This window comes from Polistes canadensis, unplaced genomic scaffold (assembly GCF_001313835.1).
Source record: "Polistes canadensis isolate GaletaPanama2010 unplaced genomic scaffold, ASM131383v1 scaffold_5, whole genome shotgun sequence".
NCBI classification, from domain to species: domain Eukaryota; kingdom Metazoa; phylum Arthropoda; class Insecta; order Hymenoptera; family Vespidae; genus Polistes; species Polistes canadensis.
The window spans coordinates 1414228-1440978 of NW_014569552.1; the positions used below are offsets into that span (position 1 = coordinate 1414228).

The 26751-nt window shown below is 33.1% G+C and overlaps 1 protein-coding gene across 2 annotated transcripts in view; it reads right to left on the reverse strand.

Moving 5' to 3' along the window:
* The window catches only part of LOC106788032 (transmembrane and TPR repeat-containing protein CG4341-like), a 209829-nt gene that overhangs the window by 1589 nt on the left and 181489 nt on the right, over positions 1-26751 (reverse strand). The window contains exons 7-9 of one of the 2 annotated variants that reach the window (XM_014750924.1): positions 25652-25896; positions 2599-2739; positions 1218-1302 (exon numbers count right to left, since the gene is read on the reverse strand). In XM_014750924.1, the coding sequence (XP_014606410.1) occupies positions 1218-1302; positions 2599-2739; positions 25652-25896 (471 nt within the window). The remainder of the gene's footprint in view (positions 1-1217; positions 1303-2598; positions 2740-25651; positions 25897-26751) is intronic. The other variant, XM_014750934.1, reaches the window with a different exon arrangement.

The following is a 26751-nucleotide window of genomic DNA, read 5'->3' on the forward strand; positions in this document are numbered from 1 at the left end:
AGAAAAGGAGAGAGAGAGAGAGAGAGAGAGAGAGAGAGAGAGAGAGAGAGAGAGAGAGAAAGTAGCATGTAATATTTGTGATGTAAAACGTAAAAAAATGTGATATTTATTCGATGAACAATCGAAAAGCACGTGAAAGGGAAAAATAATATTTAGCCAGGAATTTTGATATGTGTCGAACTTGAGTTCAATGTCCGATGATATTATATGAGTTTTATTCCCAGGGTTATAGCAAATATACAAGTTATAAGAGGACAGAGAAAAAGAGTGAGAGAAACATATAATACTTGTGATGTAAAACGTATACAGAAATACGTAATATTGATTCAATAAATTAACGAGAATACGCGTGAAAGGAAATACAAATTTAGATAGGAATTTTTATGTAACAAATTTGAATTCGTTGTACTATGATGTAAAACCTTTCGCACATCGTTAAAGCAAAAATCGAATTTATAAAAGGAAAGAGAGATAGAGAAGCATATTATGTTTGTGATGTAAACATAGAAGTATATAATATTTATTCTATGAATAAGTGAAAAAAACTTGTGAAAAGAAATAAATTTCGATGGGAATTTCTATGGGTACGTGTCTAAAATTATCTTTCCTCAATCCTAGCGATTTGTTATCATTTCATTCTCTCTCTCTCTTCTCTCTCTCTTTCTTTTTCATGCTTTACCAACTCCTTTCGTAAATATTATGATAGTATTTATGGTGAATCTGTTCCTTTTAGCTTCCTGTAGAATGATTCTATTCGATTTTCGGATATCCACTTTGTCCCGACGTCTTGTTCCTATCGAAGAAATTCTCAACTACCTCTTTGTATGCGATTTTGTAGGATGCTCAAGAATCAATTATTTTGTTGTTACAGTAGATGAGAAATTTTCGCTTTAAAACGGGGGGACTTGCAATTTCGAAGAGAAGTGGGGAAAAGAGAGAGAGAGAGAGAGAGAGAGAGAGAGAAAGAGAGAAAAAAAGATACAAAAGATGGATTAGTATTTCGTTATTCCAATAACGAAGAAGAACCTATGTCAACTATGTAATGAATGCCTATTTTAAAATTGTGAAATAAAAAAAAAAACTAAAAAAGAAAAGTTAGACCACATGATTTAAGAAGATCTTTATTATCGAAAGCTGGTGAAGGTAACAGATGAAAGGAGCTTTCCATCGATAGATTTAAGGAAGCTTTAATTAGAGCAGTATTCGGTTGCACCTACCGTAATGATGGTGTACGCTCGGATCGTCCGGCGCCAACCTACGAGCTCTCAGGAACCATCTCTCGGCTTCCAGGATGCGACTTGACTGTAAAAAAAAGAACGCTTCAGCGCTCACTGTTCGAACGTCCATTGCGAAAAGAAAAAACGTTTACTCGATTACTTTCTCAAGCGTCTATTTAATTAAATAAGTGAATTGGAAAAGATAAGCTGGGAGTGGAAGAGGAAATTGTTAGCATAAAAAATGAATTTCTTCGTATTGGCAATAACATGTTAAATGTAACAATGTTTATTATATGTCCATATATTTTTGTTTGTTTAAGTATTCCAGTAATTATGACGAAAGTGGTCTTATTATTAGTAAAGGATTAACAAAAATTCAATTTATCAACTATTTTTGAAATTTGACAAATTTTTATCAAAAAATACCCTATGTTTGTATATATGATATATATATAAAGATAATATATCAAAACAAATCGTATATTTTTGGCTACTATTATTCATGCTTCTTAAGTGAGAATTTAGTAAAATAGGTTCATCATTCGAAATATTTATTATTAACAATATAGAAATATTAAATTGAATTTGTACATCTTGAGAAATTAATTCTGTATTCTTTTTTCTTTTAACAGAAAGAAATAAATTCGAATGGTCGATAGATAATAATCTCTCTTTCTCTCTGCGCGTTTTTCCTCGTAAACGAATTGTGTTATAGAAATCACTTTGTCCGGCCGTAGACTTCCTGTTGAGAGAATCGAGGCGAGTGGGTCAACGTTCGTGTGCGAGAGATTCTGTTGGTCAATTGACGCATTCGTCCGGTCGAAATAGCTCTAACTACTTACGTGTCGAGCCCAAGGTTTGTCAAGTGATGTAGGTCGATACGTGATCGGACTAAGGAACATCGACGAGGAAACGCGCGGAGCTTATCAATTTTCTAAGGAAAGATTCTACGATCTTCCATTTCTTTTCAAAACGTATTCTGGCGATGAGCTAACTTTCTTGTTCAATGATTCGTGAAAAATATACAATTGTATATATATAGAGAGAGAGAAAGATCGGTCGACATTGTATGCGTTTTGTAACGCGACATTTAAACGTTTTCGAAGGAAACTATCGACACGAGACATACATTCTAGAAAATCGTTTTAAACTTTACAGAATGGACATTTAGTTTCTTTCTTTTTTTTCTTTTTTTTTTCTTTTTTCTCTTATTCTTCTCTCGTCTCTCTTTTTCTCTTTTTTTTTTTTTTTTTCGGAGTAGCTAACTACTAAGTTGAAAGTTCAACGGATGACGTGAGTCAGATCGTAATCCGACTTGGAAACTCAACTTGCGGCAATCCGACAAGGTGGAAACGATTTAAAACTAGTAGTAACGACTTACGTTTCGAGCTAGAAGTTTCCCGTAAGTGATGTGGGCCGGCACATGATCAGGCTGGCTGGCCAAACTCGCTTGGAACCACCTTTCAGCCTCGGCATACTGTTGTAGCCTCGACAATGTCTCTCCCAGTAGATTGTAAACGCCCTGCAAGCGACAAGTCAATCTTTCTTTACGTCTACCAAATAATTACATTTCAACGACGCTCGAATAGAAGGTTAGAGGGATTATGGGGTGGTTTTATATACCAAAAATTACAAATATATTTTACAAATAGTGAATAAGTATCAGATATAGTAAATAGAATTTTGAAAAAAATTTCAGAGAGAACTTTCTCACTCAATCGTAAAAAATCAATTTTACGTGATACGTATCTTACTATATAACACCCTTTTCAACTTTATTCAAATTTAATTAATTCCTTTTTAAAAGAAAAAGAAGAAAAATGAAAGATTTCTTAGAAATCGAAAGACCACTAAGAGTAGTTTTTAAAGATCACATTGCGCGCAGTTAACTTTTGAACTAATATTTTAATGCGTGCGATAAATCCGTAGAGAAAAAGGTAATTGGTCTGAAAAGGTTAGAAAGAGAGAGAGAGAGAGAGAGAGAGAGAGAGAGAGAGAGAGAAAGAGAAAGAAACAGAAAGCGAGGGAAAAGAGAGAGAAAAAGAGAAGGAGACGTGGGGAGAAATCGGGTTAAGAAGTTTTCTGATTTTCAGGGCCGACGGCTGCCGCTAATGGCCAACGAAACTCAAGGATCCGGCTCTCACGTACACGATCGAAAGGAGTTTTCGTAAGTAGAGTATGGGGTAGCGTTACGGAGAACCAACACTGAAACTGCCTTTGTTATTGGACCGAAAGAGAACACAAAAAGGGAGACCGGTATAACGCGTATCTTGGCGTCTTGAACTTGTAGGCTAAAACTTTTATGATTTTGTTCACGCTGAACGTGTGAGAAAAAAAAAAAAAGAAAAAGTAAGAAAGAAGAAGAAATAAAAGAGAAAAAATAATAGAAGAAGAGAGGCGTGGGCGAACACTCGCTGCTAACATAGAAGACAAATGGTAGGTCAAAGAAAAAAAAAAAAGGATGAAACGAGAAAGATCGATTATCGAACTCGCTCTTGTCCAACTCAATTGTTCCATGATTCGATGGATCTTCTCTCTCTCTCTCTCTCTCTTTCTCACGTGTTCTTTCATTCTTTCCTTCCCACGTTTCGTCTCGACTAATTATGTAGGTTAACGTAGAATCATCTGTATCGATCTCGCGTAAGTAATGAAGAACACATCATGATAAGATCGATCAATCTTTCTTCGTTTACGCACAGAAATTTCTGATTGTCTTTCTATTTTCTCTATTTTTTTTTCGTTCTTCGTTTACGCAATAATTCAAATTGTGTGAAATTCACATTCTCTCCATGTTGGGGAATAGATATGTCAAATTACTTTTGATTTATTTTTCGAAAGATTAAAACTAAATATAAACTTTTGACTGGTAACGTTAATGAAAGACATTTTTATAGAACAAAGTGAGAAAAAGAGAGAGAGAGAGAGAGAGGGAAATTGAGCGAAAGAACAATTTTTTACAATTTTTTATTTTATTTTAATTTTTCGGAAATAACAGGACATATTTTCGAAGGACGCGATAAAAAAAAGAATTAGCGAAATAAGTGTGTTTCAAAGAATTCATTTTAGCAAATTTGTGTAAGTGAGAGAGAAAAGAAATGTAGAGAGGAAAAGAAGAAGAGTAATCGTACGCATTGTTCCCGGTGATTATTCACTTGAACTAGTTTTCGAATATGTTACTCGCGGTCGCGTTTAGGCTTACAAGTCATTCACTGTTCCACTGCAGAAGTGCACCGTCATTATCGTTTTTTCAATCGATATCTATTTGTCACTATCATTTTGCGTCTCATGCCATTTGTCCTGTCTCATTTAGTTGAAAACGTTTACTCTTCTTTCTTTTTTATTTCGATGAAGATTGCTGCATCGAAGGAATGTGTTCCCACCAATATTTGACATTACTTTATTTTTTTTCTCTCTCTCTCTCTCTCTCTTTCTCATATTAGCTATCACCATATTACCATTAGTGCATACAACAAAAATAACGAAACGAGAAGCACTAAATCGACAAGAAGTTGATTTTCCTGATGGTTTCTATTCGATCATATTTATAATTTAAAGAAAAAAAAAAAAATCGAATTTACCTGCTGTCATTTCCGTTTCTCGGGGGCTTCATTATTTTCCTAGCGTTGGTATTTTTTGCTTGACCGTGCGTATACTTGTGTGTAACGACGGATAAAAGCGGTTACATCATATATCACGTGTCTGACACGCAGTTAATTATGCTAATGGTTTACCATCGATCGTAGCTTACCTATTGTACTCTGTATAGTACGAGTGAAGCAGCAAGAGATAGATAGATAGAAAGAGAGAGAGAGAAAGAGAGAAAGAGAGAAGATAATGTATGTACGTATCTGCGCATGTGCATATATGACCAGCCATTTGAAAAATTTTCTGATACGTTTTGCGAGCATATCACGCTATCTCTCTTTCTCTTTCTCTCTCTCTCTCTCTCTCTCTCTCTCTCTCTCTCTCTTCTTATCTATTTATCTACCTATTGTTATTTTTTCATTTCTTGCTTTCACATTGTGTATTAAATACACGACATAAAGAACATGTTCAGAATGTTACTTTTACTTTTAAATCTCTTCTCTAGGTTGTCGTTAATATCGATTCCTATATTGTTCGTATTGTTCATTAGAAATTTTTTTCAAACTATTCTTCCCGTCGTCATTGTTTTCGTCATCATCGTCGTACGTTGTATCATATAATCATCGATAACGACGAAGAGAATACCGAAGTGCTCCAGGGAAGAAAATTCATCTTCTTTTCCTTTTATCTTCATATTTTTTTTCTGTCTTGATTATAGTCGTGGAAAATAATTATAACGGTTCTCATGTCGACGTCTTTTAATAAAAACGAGTGTATGTATTTAATTCGCTTTATTGTTGTATTTTTGTATAGATATTATAATCAACAACGTAATTAAAACAACGTATTTTGGTGAAATAAAAAAAATATCATGCTATGATATCTTACATATGTAAAAATATTCCTCACAATAGGATAAATTGACAAATCTCTAATTTCATCGAATAAACATTTACTTATATATTTTCTATGAATTCTTTTAAAAATTTTCGAGTCAAAAGGAAAGATTAAAGTATATATTTTTTATATTAAGAAATTAATTAAAATAAAAATTGAAAAAAGAAAAGAAATAAAAAAATAAGAAACGTATAAACTTACTCTAGCTCTTTTATAGAGAAAAAAAAACATACTGACATGCACACGAGTGTCTCGTGACATCGTTTCATGACGATCGATGAAAGGCGTAGACGATAAAGCATGCGACAGAACGAGAATCGATCAGAACAAACGAAAAACGAGGATAACGCTTATCAAGTGTTCAGGTCTACGTGTTTTTCGCATTATCCATATATATATCTATATATCTATCATATACTCCCGAATTTTTCATGCAACTTTCGTTCTATAAACTTTTCTACTACTATCATACTTTCGGAGCTATCTTGATAGCAAGAGTTAGTGAATTACTTTATATATATATATATATATGTTACCATTAAAAAAAAATTGCATAATTCAATTAATTCATGAAAACCTTAGGTATTACACGAAATAACTAGGCGTTCTTAGGATGAGAGATTAAATAAAAAGAATTTTATAATTCATTTAAATTAGTAATTGTAGGAAATAATGTCTATATATAAATTCACACAAGAGTCGAGTGGTTAAAATATTAGATTGAAATTTGACCCGTTTATAAAGTCTGCTTTTCTTCCTACAACAATGCTCGTAGTTATCTATTGTTATCTCTTCCTCTCCCTTGGAAACCAATGTTTTGTTAGTCGTGCTATTATATTGGATCTAATCTACAGATCAAATTTCAATTTCAACCTATACTCTACTGACCTCTTGTAAATTCGTATATTACTTGATTAAAGTATGTAATTCTGCTTTCCTTCATACTTTAACAGGTCAATATAACTATTTCATGGTTTAGTTGATTATTTGATAAATTAACGGATTTCTCGTTCTAACGATAACATATACTCGCACACCAACATATAGAATAAAAAGGACATCACCGGGTCCTTGAACCGGTTATTTGAAAAATGAACACTGATAAAGCAAAATGTCGGTTCTTTCGTAATAATTTTGCGAATAACGTAAAAAACGAAAAATACGTACACATAAACGATGGGATTTAAACAAAAAACACGTTATATCGTTTTCCGCTATTCTCGACGATATTAACAATCGCGAATTAGCGACGGAGGACTTTTCAGTGTAATTACGAACGCCACCGACTAAACGAATGAATCAACGAACATATAATTAGCTCGTCTTCTCGTGGGAGTTATCAACGACAACGACAACGAGACACGAAAGCCGGGCTAGCAACTACGACTGCTCGATCGTTCGTTACTCACGTGTCATTACTCGTATTAAGTCGCGAACGTTTCAACGTTATGAATTTTGCGCATAGCAAGACGACGGGTTCGCACTAATTTGGTAATAACAGATAATTAATGCACATTCTCACACACCAATCATTTTACATCGTCGTTTATTTTCCTATATATTTACTGTAAATTTACCACATATTTATTATATTAAAATTCATGGATTTTCAATCGTTATTATATTTACATGTATCGAACATTATATCTATATATCGTGTAAATTTTAATATTTTATCGAAAAGAATATTTTTATATACCATGGGGAAGAATCATCTTTTAAAGAAAAATTATCAATAGTTTTCAGGTAAATAATAAAAGAAAAAAAAGTCAAAGATATACAACTATGGGTGATATATATAATATTTTTTAAAATATTCATTTTTATAAAAATTCAATAATGAATTTGTTAATTAATAGAATGGTATTTGTTAAATATAATCATTATAGCTAAATACTATGCTTGCTTACCTCTTTTGTTTTAAAAAAATACAAAACTTATTTTAACAGAACTTTTTTTTTATTGTGTAAAAAAGTCAATAAAAAATATATATAAGTTAATAGTTAGTGAGATTTAGACACAGAGATGGTTATTATAACACAAGAACTATGCGTTATCATTAATATAATATAAAGTGTAGAATTTTGTATTCAATACATACATACACACATACATATATATATATCGCACATACTATTATTCTACGTGCTCATTCGTACGAAAAGTACGATTTAGCTGCTCTTGTAAATATGTATCTTCGTACAAGGATGTAGGATAAACAATTAGAGCGACGAAATGGGGAGCGTTGTAATTAGACGGCTGGTTGGTACGCTTGAAAGCGACCGCAAAGACGCGTTTGATGTATGTACATGCGAACAGTTAAGAATGGCATAATTCGTGACATCAAGGGACAATTAGTTTCTTGATTCAATGTATTAAAAATAATCATGATAATATATCTAACACATAATTTGTATTTGTTTAATAAGTATTATTATTATTATTATCCCCTTTTATCCTTATATTAATAATTCCTTATCTTCTCAATAATTATTATATGTAATAATAATAAATATTGTTCGCGCGTAAAACTATTATACATATCTACCTATATATTAATAAAAAGTATCTATTACATACGCGCGCGAGATTTGATAGATAAAATAATATTTTTTTTTTTAAATGGCACGCACTTACACGTACTACCCACACAAGAGACTCGATCAAACGTACGCAAACGAATGTGCATGAGCATGACTGCGATAGGCAAGGAGACTAATCGCTGAGAATAATCCGATTAACGCGGGACCCTGCGTTTTGCGTATTCGCTTAAGCACGTTTAACGTGGGAAGGGTCAACCACCATGACGATATGGCAGATATATTCATCTATGATTCTTGGCCCTTCAACCCATTTCATAAGCTACTTTACGCGTCAATAAAAATTTAACTAAACATATTGTCATTCTTTTTGATAAATATACGTAGAAATGTAACCCCCTCTGACTTGGAAGCGGGCTTGGAGGAATGTCGAACTCAAACGTAAAACATAAGAACAGGATACAAATAAATCATTAATACGAAAGAGAAAGAATAAAATAAACGGATCCAGAAACGCGGTTAGGATACAAAAGAAATGTTCGATCTTCGGACAGAGTCCGATCTTCAGATTTTTCTTTCCTTGCTTTTGGCCATCGTCCTTTTTTCTTATCGCTGTTAGTCGCCCTTCCCTCGAACAATGCGTCGCTTGCCTATCTTTCGTGAAATATAAATAGACGGATACATTTTATAAAGGACGTTGACCCTTTGTCGAGCTACACGTGGCTACAGAAAGCTTTTTTCTTTGTTATATTATTTTTGATATACAATTTCATTTTTAATTAAACAAAAAAAAAATATATAAAATAATAATTTTATTATAAAATCGAAGAGAACACACACAAAATCGGACATTTTAACTATATATTGTAAACGATTTTATTCAATTGTTTTTGATTCGCGTGTGATAGATTTAATAGACAAAAATACTGATTACTTTGTGTTCACTCTCACGTGCCACGTATATATGTGAATGATAGCCCAGACACTAATTTTTAACTTTTTATTATATATTTTCAGTATTTTTGTCGACATATTCAAACATTCCAGTGTTTGACGGAAAATAAATCTTTTTTTTTTTATACAAAATCAGAATAAAAATTTAAAAATGTTATAAACGAGATGGTTTATCGCAAGCTTTTACTTTAAAATCCCTGCTCTTCGGGGATTAACGGATGAATGATAAACAGATTACAACAAAGAATTAAAGTCCTTTTCCATACAAATAATTTAGTTTACTTTTCGATACGATTTTTATGAAAGTTTCTCATCAATCGAGCCGCTCAAACGGCAAAAGAAATATGTTTCGTCGTTTTAGCACGTGCGAATAATTAATTGTAAATTAATTTAATTTCGTTTCGTATCGATTGTAACAACGGGGGCGTCAATTAATCAACGCGATCAACGTATCGGTTTTAATTAATCATGCACGGTGCGACGTGAATCAATTTTTCTCTCGTCCCCCTCGATTCGAATTTGTTGTCTTCAATTTTGTTCTCGAGAATTGAATTCAATGGTAAAAAAATATCGAACACGAATATACCAACAATAAAAAAGGGCGTATTTTTCGAACTTATCGAAGGAACTCTTGATTTATATTTTCAAAGTTTTCATTCAAGAAATTTGTCCTTTTTTTATCACAATCATTGGGTTAAAGAAATTTAGCAGTGTGAGGGAGAAAGAAAGAGATAGAGAGAAATGGACGAAGGGAATGCGGTCCGGTTAATTGCGCAATTATTATACATGGAAAACGGTCTCACGGGAAGTCACGCTGATTCAGAACGTAATACTAGTTCCTGGTCTCTGGAACGACACTTTCCGGTAAGTGAATCGTTCCTCTCGCAGAACTTTGCGTCTGTCAGGAAGCTCCGCCCTCCTTCGGCTTGGAGGGCAAACAATTAATGTCGCAAATCGAGCAAGGAAATTACACGGTTAATTGTTTTCGAAGGACGTACAAAGTAAGATAGAGAGAGAGAAAGAGAAAGAGAAAGAGAAAGAGATAGCCGTAAGGAAGTTTAAGTGAATCCTAAGTGGTATATGTGAGAGAGTGTGTTTGTGTGAGAGATAGAGAGAGAGAGAGAGAGAGAGAGAAAGCTAAAGATAAGGAGATAGAACGAGAAAGATAGATAAAGAAGGACAGAGAAATAGAAAGAGATGATGGTAATTTTGTTTAACGCTTGCGTTAAAGCGTTTTGCAGTATAATACGCACCTGTGCTAGTCGAATCGTCTTTTAGCGATTTCAATCGATGAACAGATAATTTCGTCCCTGATTCGAATTAAATTCGTCTATATCAGATAGGAAAAGATTACTCGTTGAATCTTTCGATGCTCTACTACTTTTAAACGACGATCATTAGACTGCCTTCTCTTCTTTCACTTCGACGCGCACTAAAATTGAACCTTTTCCCATCAAAAGAGTCGTAGAAAGAAATTCTTTTCTTAAGAATTTTCTTGCTTTTTATCTTTCTCTTATTTCCCATCGTTTCAATACTTAAATCGTGAGAATATTCTTGAGAAGAAAACAAAAATGAAAAATATACGAGACGGAGAGATTTAAAACTGAAATTTGAACTTTTTCGTGTTCTTTGTAAATAGATATAAAAGTAAAAAACAATTATCGTAATAAATATGTTTTCGTAAAGTAACGTAAGGTATGATTCATATAGAAAAAATAAATATACATTAAACGAAAAAATAGAAATATTCGATATCTTTAATTTAAAGGAATTACATCGATTTCTCATGAATTTTTCATCGATAAGAAATTGAATTTTCTTAAAAACAAAAATACTAATATATTATAATCTAAATCATTATCAAATTTCAGTCAGATTAAACGTAGGAAGTTTTAAAAAGGTTATAATTATAGATAAAATAAGTAGAAACACAGAGAGGAGATAATTTGGAACGTTTCATGGAAATGAACTTGCTATTCGTTGTAAGATAGAAAAGGACACGCGGCGTTGTCCTAGGTAGAATTAGGGAAATCATGCATTCTGCTTAGATCTCCTCTAATTTAGTAATAAATGCACGTTGTCTCTGAGAGACACCTTCCAGAATACGAATCGGTTCTCGCGGATAGCCCCGAGTGGCGTTGGAGGGTTTGTGATGTGAGAGTTCGGATAGAGGAAGGGAATAGAAGGGAGAGAGAAGATTCAAGCGAAGCCGGTGGCAACCCTTCGAGTAGAACAATCAAGCGACTGATTACGCTCGTGAGGCTAGTGGATTAATCGCTGAGTATAATCCGATAGACGCCGCGAGGCTCCCTTCGTGCTTTGATTCTAGATGCGAGTGTCCGTTCATGTTGCATCAGGACCAACGATGGGACGCAAATAAGGCATATCAAATCAAACGGAAGGGCTTCTTACCCACTCGATTTCCCTTCTATTAAAACGAAACTCATATTACCCGTGAATGGAAAACTTGTCAAATATTAAATTATACTTTATATCAGTTTGTTTTATAATAAAATAAAAATCATATCTAATAGATATAATAAAGAATTGGGATATTTAAACAATAGTTTTACCTTACTCGACATTCTCAATGCCCTATATATAATAAAATCTACTGTATACGAGGTCTGTTCAAAAAGTATCGCGAATTTTGTGTTTTTTTTCAAAAATTATTTATTTATTCATGAATATCTATTTTGTCCCCTTTACAAATTTATTTCAAATAAGAGATATAATATAAAAAATCTATGAGTATTATATTATAATGAATATTACGATTTCAATAATTGTTCTTTACACAAATATAATGTAAATATATTATGAGTATTACCATTACAGTATCTTATAGAAACGAATGAACATTTTAATTATAAATTAAAAAAATAAATGAATTTTTTATGTCTAGGCATGTAAAATTCTTACTTTTTTTTTTTCATACAGAAAGAAATGAACTTCTTTACCCATAGGTACAGTAGTAGCTCATAATATAGATAAATCGACTTCGGTCGTGCCTTAGAAACCGTCTTAAAAGTTTACTTTATCAATAATACCCTGCTGACGCGGCGAAAGTGAAAAATGTTGTCTCGATAAATCATCTGAGATTGGCAGAGCATAAGTATGTTTTGGTCTTGCCTTCTAAGACTCTATCTTTTTCTCTTAGGTAATTTGCGTTATTCGATAATGATGGATATCGAATTATATTTTTCATCTTTTCTTGTCTTATGAAAATACTCTCGTAGAAAGAAAGATAGATAGATAAATAGATAGAAAGAGAAATGGATAAAATAAAAGAGAAGAAGGCAAAGGTAGAGAGAGAGAGAGAGATAAGAGTATGTGTTCGTATGTATGTGCACATACACATATAGGATAATTGATATAATTTTTGTCAGTGAAGATCATTAATCGAGTTTCGTTCAAATTGAAAATTATCTTTCTTTGTTTCTTTCGTTTTATTTTTACATTTAACATCATCGTTATATATTTCAACAATTTTTCGATTCAAAGAAAAATGTATCGACTCACTGGACATGATAAGACCTATTTCATGTCTAGCGTCTTTTATCTATTTGATGTCAAAAGACTCGCGCCAAAAAGTTTCTTCCATTACGATCGGTTATCAACACGATGAACCATATATATGCTTTCTCTTTATAACTTTATATCCTCTTTATCCCGATATTTACTATTTATGTTACGACGCAATTCTTGGATCTTATTCTCATACTAAACGTTTGATCGATTAACGCTTTCTCGTCTTATCGTTAGTCGAGATTCCATTTACTTTTACGATTAAAACGTTTCCAAAATTTCATCGATCGTAAAGGAACATGTTTTCGATAACGAATGATAATTTATATTTTTTTGCATTATAATATTATATTTGTCCTCGTATGAAAATGTGAAAAGTAAAATGATTATTTTCGCTCAATGTAAAAATTATTATCGATAATATACGACAAAATTGACCCGATATTTCCAATAAGGATAGAAAATATATTTTACATACAAACATAAAAAAGAAACTTCATTTCTATTGAAAATTCTTTGATAGACCATTGCCTACTCGTTTGCCCATTCGTTTTTTCACTATTTCCTTTATCCAACGGAATGAAACGAATCAATCGAGCTCAACGATTATTTCATCGGGGAGCGTGGAAAATCCTTTGCACGTCGAAGGATTTGTCCGTATTGAAAGGATTATGCGACACGTTCTCCAATTCGAGCCTTACTCGATACCATCCGGACAAACTACCTCTCCCCACCCTCACAACACCGCTACTACCCCAATTCCTTTCAGTCGGTACTTCTACGAGGACACGGTATTATTCACGAGTTCCAAACCGGCTTTCCATGAGGCAGTGTGTTTCAGTTGGAATTCTCGTTGTCCTGTTAGAGTAGGAAAGGAGTAAGAGAAAGATAGAGAGAAAGAAGGGAAGGGAGGGAGCAAAGGACCATCTCGATAAAACATCGGAAACTGGCGAAACTCCGGTGTAATCTTGCCGACGATGTTTTACCCCACGGCCTTTGTATGTAACCGAGAGTCGAACTAACTGTGTTTGTACTTTAACGTAAGCTTGTATGGGTGTGTGTGTGTGTGTTTGTGTGGATATGGATATATTCGTATTTTCTAGAGATGCGTGTATGTTTCTGTCTCTTCGTAGCTATTGGTCTATTCGTGTAACTCGTTGTTTCTTTGTGTGTGTGTGTGTGTGTGTGTGTGTAAGTAAGTAAGTAGTCGTACATGGGATCTCGTAAAGTCCAGAGAGATATCGTGCTGGCGATTAGACCCTCGTTTTGGGAACTAAATTTCTCCTAGATTCGACTAACCTCTTCTCTTCTATTCTTTGTCTCCTTTATATCTCTATCTTTTGCCTTTGTCTTTCTTACATAAAACTAGTACATAGCTCTTTTCTTTACTATCTGCGTCCTTATCTCTTAATCATTATCGAATTTCTCATGTTTTTAAGACATCTTCTTCTAGATGTTGTCTTTTTGTTAAACCTTTTTCTTTTTTTTTTGTTCATTTCCTTTTTTCTTGTTTTTTGTTTTCCGTTTAATTGGGAGTATCTTTAATTGGAATTACGATATACAAGAAAGGTCGACGATGGTGCATATAAAAAAGCTCAGAATTTGAAAAATAAAGTACTTAACTTCATTTCGTTTATTTCTTTCGTAATTTACGATAGAGAAAAATAATGGAAGAGAATGAGAGAAGAAGGGAGATAGACGATTGTTTATTCTGGATCGGTCTTTCGATATTCTTGCTGTATGGACGTCGACTTTATTAAATGAATAAATATTTTCAAATAAAAGAACCGAATCTAGTTTCATGGAGCAGTATTTTTTAGTCAAGCTGACAATGAATTTTAGTTGTCATAAATAATAAAGCAATTTAGTTCTTTGGATCGTCTTTGTGAATACGTTGGAAACGAAACTTGAATATTTCAGATAAGAGTAAGATAGAAAAAAAGAACGAGATGGAGTAGAGATGAGGTGTTGTATATTTTGTTGAGATAAAAGAAAGAGAGAGAAAAAAAAAACCAGAGAAAAGATGGTTTAATTCATGGGAACGTTGCTTGGTAACAACAACGTCGTTGTAAAAATTTGCTACTTTCGGCTTTTTCTCTCTATCTCTTTCGTTCTCTATACATAGTTCTTTTCTTTTTTTTTTCCCTTACAAAGGTGTATGGTATACGGTAAAATTTAAGAGTGTGAGAAATAGGCGACTAGACTATATGTGAACGAGGCGAGTGAGCAAAAGAGAAAAGATGAGATAGGAAGAAGGAAATAAGAGATAAAAGGAGCATAACAGAAAGTGAAAGAGAGAGAGAGAGAGAGAGAGAGAGAGATGGATACGAGTAGGACGATACACAATGGACGTTCTTCTGGAAGATTAAAGTGCGCCGGTACCGTGGCGAGCTGTGCCGGGGAATGGCTTGCGTTAAAATTAAAATTGCACACAAAAACGTTGAAAGAGGAGAACGGTAGGAAGAGAAACGAAGAAGAGCGGTGAAGGAGGCGGCGTGGGCGAACGAGGTTTCTAGCTTGTAATTTAAAAGCGTCTCGGTGTATTTCAGCTGGTCCTCGGGAAAGCATTAGCCGAGGCCGAGCGAGGTTACCCCTGTTGAAAAGCATAATGTTTTTTTCTTTAATAGGTCATCTAGAATAATAACTAATTGTTTGTATTCCAATCGAATCTAATATTTGATTTATGAGTACTACCGATTTCGATATTGCTTGTAACGTTATACGTTTCTTTAGGTATTGCGAGGTAACTTCAGGAGTCATGTTATTTCTTTTTAGAAATAAATTGGTTATCCAGAAAACAAAAACATTTGATAAATATTCGAACAAGTATTACATTATAAAATTGATCAAAACGTCATACTTGTTAATGGATTTATACTATATATGTCATAAATTTTCATGGACACGATCGAGGTTCTATACTGTATCCGGAATAAAGTTTTATTTTGTGATGTTCAAAACAATTGATTAATTTGTTTATTCTTTGACGGTGGATGATAAAAATTTGAACAAAATTTATAAAACATACATGTCAGTGTCAGGTAGAAGTAAAAGCACTTTCATTCGTAACATTTTAACGAGAACGAACGAACGAACGAACGAACCAACGAGCGTTGATTCATGTTTTCGGTAGATATTCGAACGAATGGATTTTCGAAGATGAACGAAAAAGAAACAAGAGAGGAAAAAGCATGGGAGATTTTAATCCTGCAAAATCACGAAATCGCGGGTATAGAAAACGAGCGCGGTGAATGCGGCGAGATAACGCAAAGCATGGCTACCCGTCGAGTTGAGTACGAGTTGGATTTGACATTCAACAGAATTCGAAGTCCCGTACTGACAGTGCCGCCGCCGGGTGGATCTCAAAAAACGTGTTCACCTACTCGCATTATCCCAGTTAAATTCTCTCAGCGCTTACGATTTACCACAAACGTTTAGCTTTTCATCGATTATAACAAGGTTGTCGGATGATTTTTGTGATAAAATGAATATGACAATCGTGATGATGATAAAAAAGTATACAGAGTAGAGAAATATAGACGAAATATAACTTTTTTTTTTCTTTTTATGAGGTTTTTTGTTTTTAACATATATAATATATTTATAACGAATTGAGTTTTAAATAAAGTATACCGTTTAAATAGAATTCATTTGATAATTAAAAATAATGTATCTTTATAATTAATTTAATATATTTTGATTGAGATGGGGAACAATTTTTGAAAATTATTCGTCGCTAGTTACAATATATATTGTAGACAATAATACGTATTGCCAAATATTAAATTAAAAGCAATCTATCATAGAGCGAATATCTTTTATAGCATATATCTATATTACCATAAATCTTATTTTGGACATCTGGAATTTGATTTATTCATAACAAGTATAACGGGCATTAAGATAACGCGGAAGAACTTATTAGGTGAGGTAACGTATTAAACGAAGCATAAAATATCTCTTTCTCCCTTTTCTACCCTATAACACACGACGAGGGAGAAACGGAAGGACATGACAAGGTCGTGTTGCAAAGCCACCCGGTAACTTTCCAAGAGAAGGGAGAAAGAGAGAAAGAGGGAGAGAAAGAAAGAGAGAAATGTCATCATAAAGGAAAAAGGAAAAAAGGAAAAATTTTGAGGGCTACTCTACGAGCCCTCGACGGAGTTACGACAAAATAGAGGTGCCAGAGGGTAGGGATCATCGCTGCTGCCTCGCTAAAATTGCGAGACGGTCCGACGAAATGTGAATCGAGTGAATGTCGAGTTAGTATGTGTGTATACGCGTATGTGCGAAAGAGAAAGAGAAAGTAAGAGAAAACAAAGATTGGAGCATACACTGGTACAGTGAAGTTAGCATACTACTATCCCATAGGAATGTAGGAAACAAGCATATGCAATAAACGACCATGCGCATAAATGTACATATGTGTATGTGTCTGTGTATGTGAAAAGGGAGAGAAAGATAGAGAAAGAAAGATAAAACGAGGGAATAGACGGAGAAGGAAGGAACCGCAAAATTACCTCTAGCAGCATTGTACGCCGACCGGTGGGCTGCAAGCACCTAATTAGCCACTCAAACACTGCGGTACAAAGGAATGCTGTTATTAAAACGACGTATAAAACGTGGGATCACTCTTCTCATTCGGACAAAAGGAACAGTCAAACTGTTACGCGAAATAGTCGGGCTTTGATCCGACATACGCTTTCTTTAGTTCGGAGATCGTTGCGATTATCGTCGAGAAGACATTTTCGAAGGATTATTCTCATTTTCTTTATGAAAGCAAAACCATTCAGGATATATCTGTATGTTTCAATTTTTTCGAGAGTATAAGTGGTAGGTAGGATAGCTTTTTAACAGTCTTATGCATTATTTAAATATTGATTATTTTACGAAATTAACTTGTTATTTCTTGATTATTTTATATATTTATATCGGTACGTATGGTAATTTGTACATTAGTAATGTAATTAGAATTAATTAATACTAATGAATTGTTATAATTAACTTTCTATATAATATAATAGTATATCTATATATAATGAATTCTATTCACTGTCTCTTTTAACGAAAAGAATTAGAAATATTGTTAGTAAAGTCAGTTAATTGTATTTGCAGGTAAATGTACACGTTAATGTGTAATAAATGAAGTGTAACAAAGATTTTTTAACTATAAGGTGTTCTTGCTATTCTTACGCGAATATCAATTAGAACATTTTTTGACCGCAATCTGTCTAACTCCTTAGATCATAATTTTGTTTTAGTAATTGTATAGATTTTGAAAATAAATAAATACATGTCCATTAAAGTCCGTTTGCGATACAAAGTTATCAAGGATGTAATAATAGTTCTTCGTTCTTTGTTAATCATATGTTTTACGTTGTTTCAGAAGAATACGAGTAAGAATTAATCAATATAATCTTTCTAATATCTTGAAATATTAATCATAAAAGACTGTTTAATTTTTTATCTATAATATTCAATTTAATGTTTTTAATATTCATATATAAGAGTATATTATGTTCTTTTTTGTTTGGCTACATTAACGAGAAGTTCAGACATAATTAAAAATCTTTGTAAGCAATTTTTTAATCCCTTATTGATGAAAAAAATAACAACGCTAACAATGTTATATTCTTTGGTCGCATTTTTTCTTTTCTAGTTTTTTTTTTTTTAGTTCTTTAGTTTGAAAATTGCGCAAACGTGTAGAATTCTATCCGTATCTACTTCAATCAAAGTGTTAACCGACTTTAGAGAAGAGTTTCTCATTAATAATTTCTTTTTTTTTCTTTTCTCTTTCTTTTTTAAGCTTCATTCGTGAGAATATTATTCATGAGCTTTTCTCGTAATTTTATCTCATTGCTACTTGTCCGTAACGATGAAGTTACATGCTATTTTCATCTAAATTAATACCGAATAAAAAAATTAGAGAAGCTAAAATTTGTTGTTTATCACTGTCTCTTTTAACGAATAGAATTAAAAATATTGTTAGTAAAGTCAATTAATTGTATTTTCATCCGATCAATTATTAAATTGGTTAAAAACTTTTATATGAAAATTTGTCAATGCTACATTGTCATTCAATATATGTGTATGGATATTCATAGGTTTGTGCACGTATATACACACATACAATACAAATGGTCAAGTATTTTTTACTAATTGTAAGACTTTCAACATATTAAATTAGGTCAATTTAATATCTATGAATTTCAATATATTGTATGTTCCGTGTTACTAAATTCGTAAGTTATCTCATTTTCATGTAACGAATACAATTTAAGATGCAACACAGAAAGAAAAATCAAAAATCTCACTTTACGATTTCAACTTAGAAAAATAGAAATATATACAGGGTGTTTCAAAATATGGGGGAATAATTTCAGGAATGGTTTCAGAACACTAAAATAAGAAAATAAGTTTATATAATCATATTCCTGATATGACCTTGTTTACGAATTTTAGCTGTTTTTGTTTTCGAGTTATTCATATAACTTTACTAACTGCTTACTTCAACTATTTACAACTAAGGTAAGCTTCTTATCTCATGTACGAACTTTTTGTCTCTGCTGTGTTAACACTATTTTTAATTACTTGGTTACATTCTGTTGGTGATAACAGTACGTGCGGAAATTTGCTAATTTGCCAAAAGTTGTTTGTTACTTCAAACAGTATCTGTGAAAATAATGTAACAACGCGTATAATATAAAAACGATTAGATTTCGGATAAACAAGGTATAGATTGATTATATGATTATATATAAATTTATTTTCTCATTTTAACGTATACGGAAAAGAACCCTACAGTTATGCCCATATATTTTGTAATATATACATAAATATTCACAATACATCTCGTTGGAATTATTATTAATTTCGAATAAAGAAATAAATGAGATAGGAGGATTCATTTTTTCCAAGATTCGTCGACAGTACACTACTATATAAAGTGTGTGTTAGTGTACCGGAAGATTTTAATACATATACACATTATATCTATAAAAATATATTTATATATATATATAAGATATACAAAAACATTGTATGTATATATATTTATATGTTATGTACATATAAAATATAAAAGTATATAGATTTCATATATATGACTCTACCACCAATACAACTATTATCAGCCACGAATTCTTTACGAGCTCGGCAAGAGAGACGCATAATTACGAGTGCACGGCACATAATAGATACTAGCAGCGACGCTCGTGAAAGTGCACCTTTTTCTCTCCTTTTTTTTTTTTCTTTTTACCCTGACTATCCCTCACTATCTCATCCTCTTCCTCTCTTTCACTCATTCTTTTTTTCCTTTGCTTCTCTAACCAGAAAACCTCGGTCGATATTCAGTCGTCTCTACAACGAGGATCTACTCATCGTTCTCATCAGCGAGAACTCACGGGAATATCATCTCGCGGTTATACGAAGCAAAAGTCGTTCGCATTTGTCACGAAACGACAAAGGTTCACAATATCACATACAAAATCGTTGCATGCATTGTCGTTGAAAAATCAAATTTCGTAGTATACATTTTTTTTTATTATTATTTTGAAAAGTTTTTCTATGATTTTTATCGGTGATTTTTATTAATCGAAACAATGTATGCATCTCTATTTGTATAGATCGCTCAAATTAACAAAAAAAAAGGTGGAAGGTGAAGAACAAAATATAATTTTTACACTACATATTTGTTAATAGATCGATTAATGATATTGCTTGCCTTTTCTTCTCCTAAACTATTTAAAAAATTTAATATAAATAAAAAAGAAAGAAAAAAGATACCGTATTCGAATTTTTATTACAAGTTAATAAATTTTAATTTTGTTGAAACACGAGCCGGTTATTGGAAGACTTTCGAAATACTTTTATCAGAAAAATACGATAGTCCTTACTTTATTTGAAATATCATTTTATAAGAATATCGGTTAAAACTTTTCCCGATAGAAAAAGAAATTATAAGTCTTATAAGTAAGATGAGTTAGCGTAATTTTGATCGTATATTTGTACGTAAGATGTATACTTACACAAGTGGGAAACATAAAGTACAGTCATCATAGTCGGTTCCAAACGTACATAATGTTTGACTACGAAATCGAGAAATTCTATCATCGGAGATTTTCCAAGTGAATATTCCGTCGCAGCGTTTAATCAATCTAATCGATTAAGTTCCCGATCTTTCCGTACTACTCCTACTTCTACTACCACTATTACTATTACTATTACTACTACTATTACTTCTGGACTACTTCTTGGTTCATACGCGGTTGCTAATTTATCAGAGAAGATTTACGAGGAGGAGGCACATTCCGAGTAGACTGATTTACGGCTCGATTCCATAAGTACGTGATTTGTGAACACTGATTTGTCGAGTTTTCAAAGTGCACGCAAAGTAACCGCAGGTATTAGCGACGTCGTTTTCGATCAAATGAAATTGAAACGAATTACTTTGGTTGAACTTGGAGACTTACGTAGGTATATACGTTTGAACTTTCATGAAATGTAGAACTCAAGAACGAATAATATTCGAACTGTTCTAAGAGAATGCAAAAAACTATTAGAACATTTTTGATTATTTTTCAACATTTCAACGATAATATTTTAGTTCGATCGAATCGAATATCAAACGAATTGTTTCTTTCGAATAAATACATTTTAATTTTAATGAGATTTGGTAGACACATCGCATACGAACAATATCCTAAGCTTTTAAACGTAGAGATGAAATGAAAACATTAGAATATTTTTAAATACATTTTCTAGATTTCTACGATAACGTTATTTCAATCCACTTATTTAAAGAGTTTGTAAAAACAATGAACATACTTGAAGGTTTCTCATCATTCTATGAAAAAGCGTGCAACCTTACTCTTATCACTGGTATATATTCGTAGGTAAATATAAGCGCACTTAACAAGAAACCTCGCGCATCATAATCCTTTGTAACGTTTCGCAATCCGTTTTACAAAGATGCGAAGCGTTCGGATCGTTCCGCTTATGAAACAAAAAGCGTACCAGGCTCCTATTGCGGAGCACTAGTATAAGGCCTTTATTATCTTTGCAGCATTTCATACCGCCTGCTGGCATATTTTCTCAAAGAGTCAGGCTGAGCGTATTTCTTGTGCTACCCGTTATATGCACCCGTGTTATATATATTTCCATAGAGAAAGAAGAGAGAAAGCTACGGAAAGGCGAAAAATACTTTTCGTATAAATTGTCGGGCAGGAATTCCAGGACGATGCGCCGAACAAAACGCAGCTCGGAGTATCGTCGTAAGAACGAGCGAGAGATATAGAGATATAGAAGATAGAAATAGGACAAGAAGAGAAAAGACAGAGGAGATCGAGAAAGATCTCGTAAAAATGCAAACTTCTCTTTTCTCCGTCCGATGCTGTGAGCTTGAAGACCTCTGTGCTTTCCCTCTCTCTCTCTCTCTCTCTCTCGTCCTCGTCGCTTCACATCCACGCGTCCAAAAAGTTCGACGTGAATTGCAAAAACGAAAAAGAAAATTGCTGCTTCTGTGTGTATCAATGTATAAGAGAGAGAGAGAGAGAGAGAGAGAGAGAGAGATAGTGTATGTGTGTGTATGTATGAGAGAGAGAGAAAGAAACTCGCTAGAAGTTTCGCCTGGGTGCCATTGAAACGAGGTAAGATCGGTGAAACAGAGAAAAGGGGAAGGAAAACGCGTGAAGATGTTAGAAAGAGAAAGAAAGAAAGAAAGAAAGAAAGAAAGAAAGGAGAAAAGGGTTGGGGAAAGGGGGGGGAGGTGGAACGTGTTAGAACGATTTTGCTGAGGCGAGTAAAAGTTACGCTTCAATGGCTACTGAGAATACGCTACTGTCTACGTGTGTTTGGTGGCACGGAAATATCAATGTTTGGAGGTCTCCTTTTTTTTCATTTTTCATGTGTGGCTATCTCAACGACGATGACGACTATAATGATGAATACAAGAAGAAGAAAAACAAAAAGAGAGTGAGAGAAATAAAACGAAACTGTCGACAACGTGGAAACGATGATCGTGCATCCCTGCTCGTAGAATTCTTTAGGAAAAATGAGCTTCGAATAATTCTCCATTAAAGCAATGAAATATCTTTACTTTGGAAGAAAATAGAAAGAGAATATATAATTCTCTTCTTCTTTTTAATGAATATCAAAATCGAAGTATTAGTAAAATGTAATAATGTATTTTAGGACACACATTGATTTTTTCAAGCTAATCACTTTCTTAATTAATACTTCATTTTTCAAATTTTATTTCGAATTTTTATCTAGAATTCGAGTAGAAAAAAGTAAGAAATATTAAAAGAGAGATCAATTAGACAAAGAAATGTATTGATTTTAAGGATATTTTTGTGATAGTCAAACATGCTAAATGATTTCTTATTCACGACGAATATGGGAAATTTATTCCACGGGAACGATTTTCCAAGCGTTCGTGAAGCGAATTACAATGATCGTGGCTCGCGCGCGTGTCGGAAACTCAGCGCTTAACTATGTTACTCGGAGTTTACCTCGGTGCTATAAGCGTTCGCATAATACAACTATTCTCGAAATAGTATTTCTCTCTCTCTCTCTCTCTCTCTCTCTCTCTCTCTCTCTTTATCTTTCTCTTTTACGCCGGGGTTTCTACGTAAAACTTCCGGCAGCTCACACCGTCGATATTTAATCCGTTGAATCTCCTCTACGTTCGCGTTTTTATTCGGATAAAAAAAGTTATGCCGAGGAAAAATTTTCAAACCACTCGCGCGTCTAGTCCTATAATACGAAGACGACAACAATAATATACAGTTTGTAATAACAGTTAGAATGTTGAGTCTCGAGTTATCTTACTTTCGATGACAGTATATTAACGGTAACTAACATATATAAATCTTACACCGAGGAAGCATAATTAAGTTTATTTTATAACAGACATTGTAACCGTACAATAATCATAGCTTTGCTATCTGGCTGTGTTTTTGGACATTGATTCTCAGCCGCATATTTACCATAGTCTTTTTTTTCTTCCATGCCATTCAATTTGATTGGTTGGTTATAGTGAGGATTCCTTTTGTATTTATTTATATTATTTTTCTGCAGCTTAAAATATCAGTGTGCATTAATAATTTTCTTCATGTATTAAAAATACTCAATATATAAGCTAATATAATATTAATTTATTTATTTAGTAATTTATTGTGTTATCGGCTCATACAGGAAATTATCCATTCCAAATTTGTCATTTCTTACATTCTTGTAGCATAAATAGTTATCTTACAATTATATATACTATAAAATAAATTTTATCAATTTTTCGACTTAATTTACTATTATAATTATCGGCACGATTACGAATATTATATGAAACTTGTAATACTATTTTAGTTACACATAAATATCTATAAACCTAGAATTCAGTTCATCATAATAGTGTTAGAATCACAAGAGTTTATGTATACTATTTCCAATTCCTGTTTAATGATATTCCGTTATATTATCACTTATTGATTTAAGGAAAATCGACCAACTCACTAAAAATGTCGTCAATCTTTCGTGTTATCATTACTAGTCGAAGAAGCCTTTAACATCCCTAGTTTGATGATCAAACTTTTCATTGAAGAAGTCACACGTTCTAACATGAGAGCAAACTTTGGGCTCGTTTAATACAAGGGCACTTCTCTAAGTTACTGCTTGCCACTCGTTGACGAACTCGTTATGCACGTCTCTCCGTCGTACTCCAGCCAAACATCTGGTTGAGTGAGAAGATGTTACGATAACAGTCTACTTGCTACACTGCTCTTCTTCTATACTAAAGTGTCCAGTTATCTTAGAGAGGCAACATAAGAATTCGGAACGAGTACGACATATTCTCTGTGTTCTATACATTACTACTTTGGCAGCATAAATGGACGACTGTTTGTGATAGCACGAAAAAAATAGACAATAAGGATTTTTTCCCATTTTTTTTAAATACTTTGTTCATGTTAACTTCTGCCATGAGGTTTTTTAATTTCTTACAATTTTGAATTTTCTTATTGCATGTGTATTATTTAGTATAATTTGCGATATCGATTTTGGCTTCACAAGTATTCTAATTTCAAATTACGGATTTGTGACGGTATCATTAGCAAAATATTGGACCATTAGCATAACATATTGTAAAGAAAGATACAAGTAAGTTCATAAGTAAGTAGATTAAAGATTAGAACATGATTATTATACCACAATACATAAAACATTAGTATAATGTGTAAATATATCAATTTATTAATTTATACCAGGGTTTTCCAAAATGTGCCACTTAAATTATTATCATAATTTAAAGTTATTTAAATTTATATCGAAATGTGCAAAATTTGTTGAGTTTAATAAAGTCTATTTGAAATAAATAACCTAACGTTTGTAACATAAAATGGGGGGGACCGCGTAACAATTTTATCGATCCGCGGTCGAAAAATTTTGGGAAACGCTGGTTTATATTTAAAATTTTGTATTTTTTTCCTGATACATTTAAATTTATTTAGAGACTCAAAGCTTTTTCTTGCAATGTTTATTATTTTCTTTTAACAAACTATATACATATAGTCAAAAAAGATAGAGAAACTTGGTCAACTGTAAAGAAACCCTTATTATGCGTCATTAATATACAACAATGTTATGTTCACGAAAGGTTGAGAAGTTCTAGTCAAGCTTGTCTACATAGTGCTTTGTGTATGGACATGCGTACTAACATGCATACATCCTAAACAATAGAGAGAGAGAGAGATAGAAGGAGAAACAGGTAAATGTAAGCGTAACAGGGCACGTATAACTACTTTAGAAGGTTGATATCTCTCCTGCTGAGAATAAGCGAATTTGCTTCTCTCTTCTCTAGGAAATGCCTATAGTTTCGCCGTCTTTCGTAACAATCCCTAGCCTTTAATGGAGTAACGAAGAGGAAGACGTACTAACCTGAGGTGGATAGTGATCCGGTAAGGCGTGTAGGGCTTCTCTATACGCAGACAAGGCTCTCTGTAATCTACCCTTATCGGCATAGAGCGCTCCTAATTGAAGGAGTGCTTGCACTCTTGCTGCCTCGTGAGTCCTTTTGTCCTTGAGACCGGAACCGTCCAGGGATGCACCGGCACGTAAAACCGCAGCTGCCTCGGTGTCTCGTCCTACCGAGAGAAGGGCGGCACCCAGATTCACGTAAGCTTCTGCAAAGATAAACGATAAGGATCGTCAGCTAAGACAAGCCCATCGGTTTCTACATCTTCTCGATACAAATCCGTTTCGAGATTTCGCTTTTTTCTCTCTTCATTGAGTGTTAAACTTCGTTAGAAGTTTTTTTTTTTTCAGAATTCTTATTAATCTCTTATTCGTTATAAATGTCAATGAGAATAATTATAAATGTGGGATTAAAGTAAAAATTTATCGTTTCTCTTCTATTACATCGATCTAATTAATAAAACACAAAATATAATAATGAGTTAATGCAAAATATATAAGCATATTCAAATAAGGGAATTTTCATCTCTCGTAATGATCTCTTTTCAATTAATAAATATATTTACCCCTTCATTAATATTCGCACGGAGATTAAATAATATTTCTCTCAAAGTCGTATTAATTTTTAAATTAAAAAGAACTTGATTGATGAAGCATGAGACGAAGAATAGATTTGTGAGAAATTGAAAGAATATAGAGAGAGAGAGGGAAAGGGAGGGAGAACTGAGAGTTGATTTAAATTCCTTCGTAAGAGCTCGACTCGACGTTTTACTTATCGTTCTTTTTGGACTTTCAGAAGATTTGCTCTCACGATCGATTCGTTTTACTAACAAATAGGGAGGTTCGCGACATTATCGATTGGACTGATGTAAAATAGAATCATCGAGAGCAAAAGTGTACTATACTGGAAAGTTTATGTCGAAAAATAGGATGATTTAGGAAATTCATTGATTAATAAGTATCATAAAAACATTAGAAATCGATGTTCGATAATCGACATTGACCTATTTTTAATCGAATGAAGATTATTTGAAGTTAATTTCGAAGGCATTAATATCTTAACG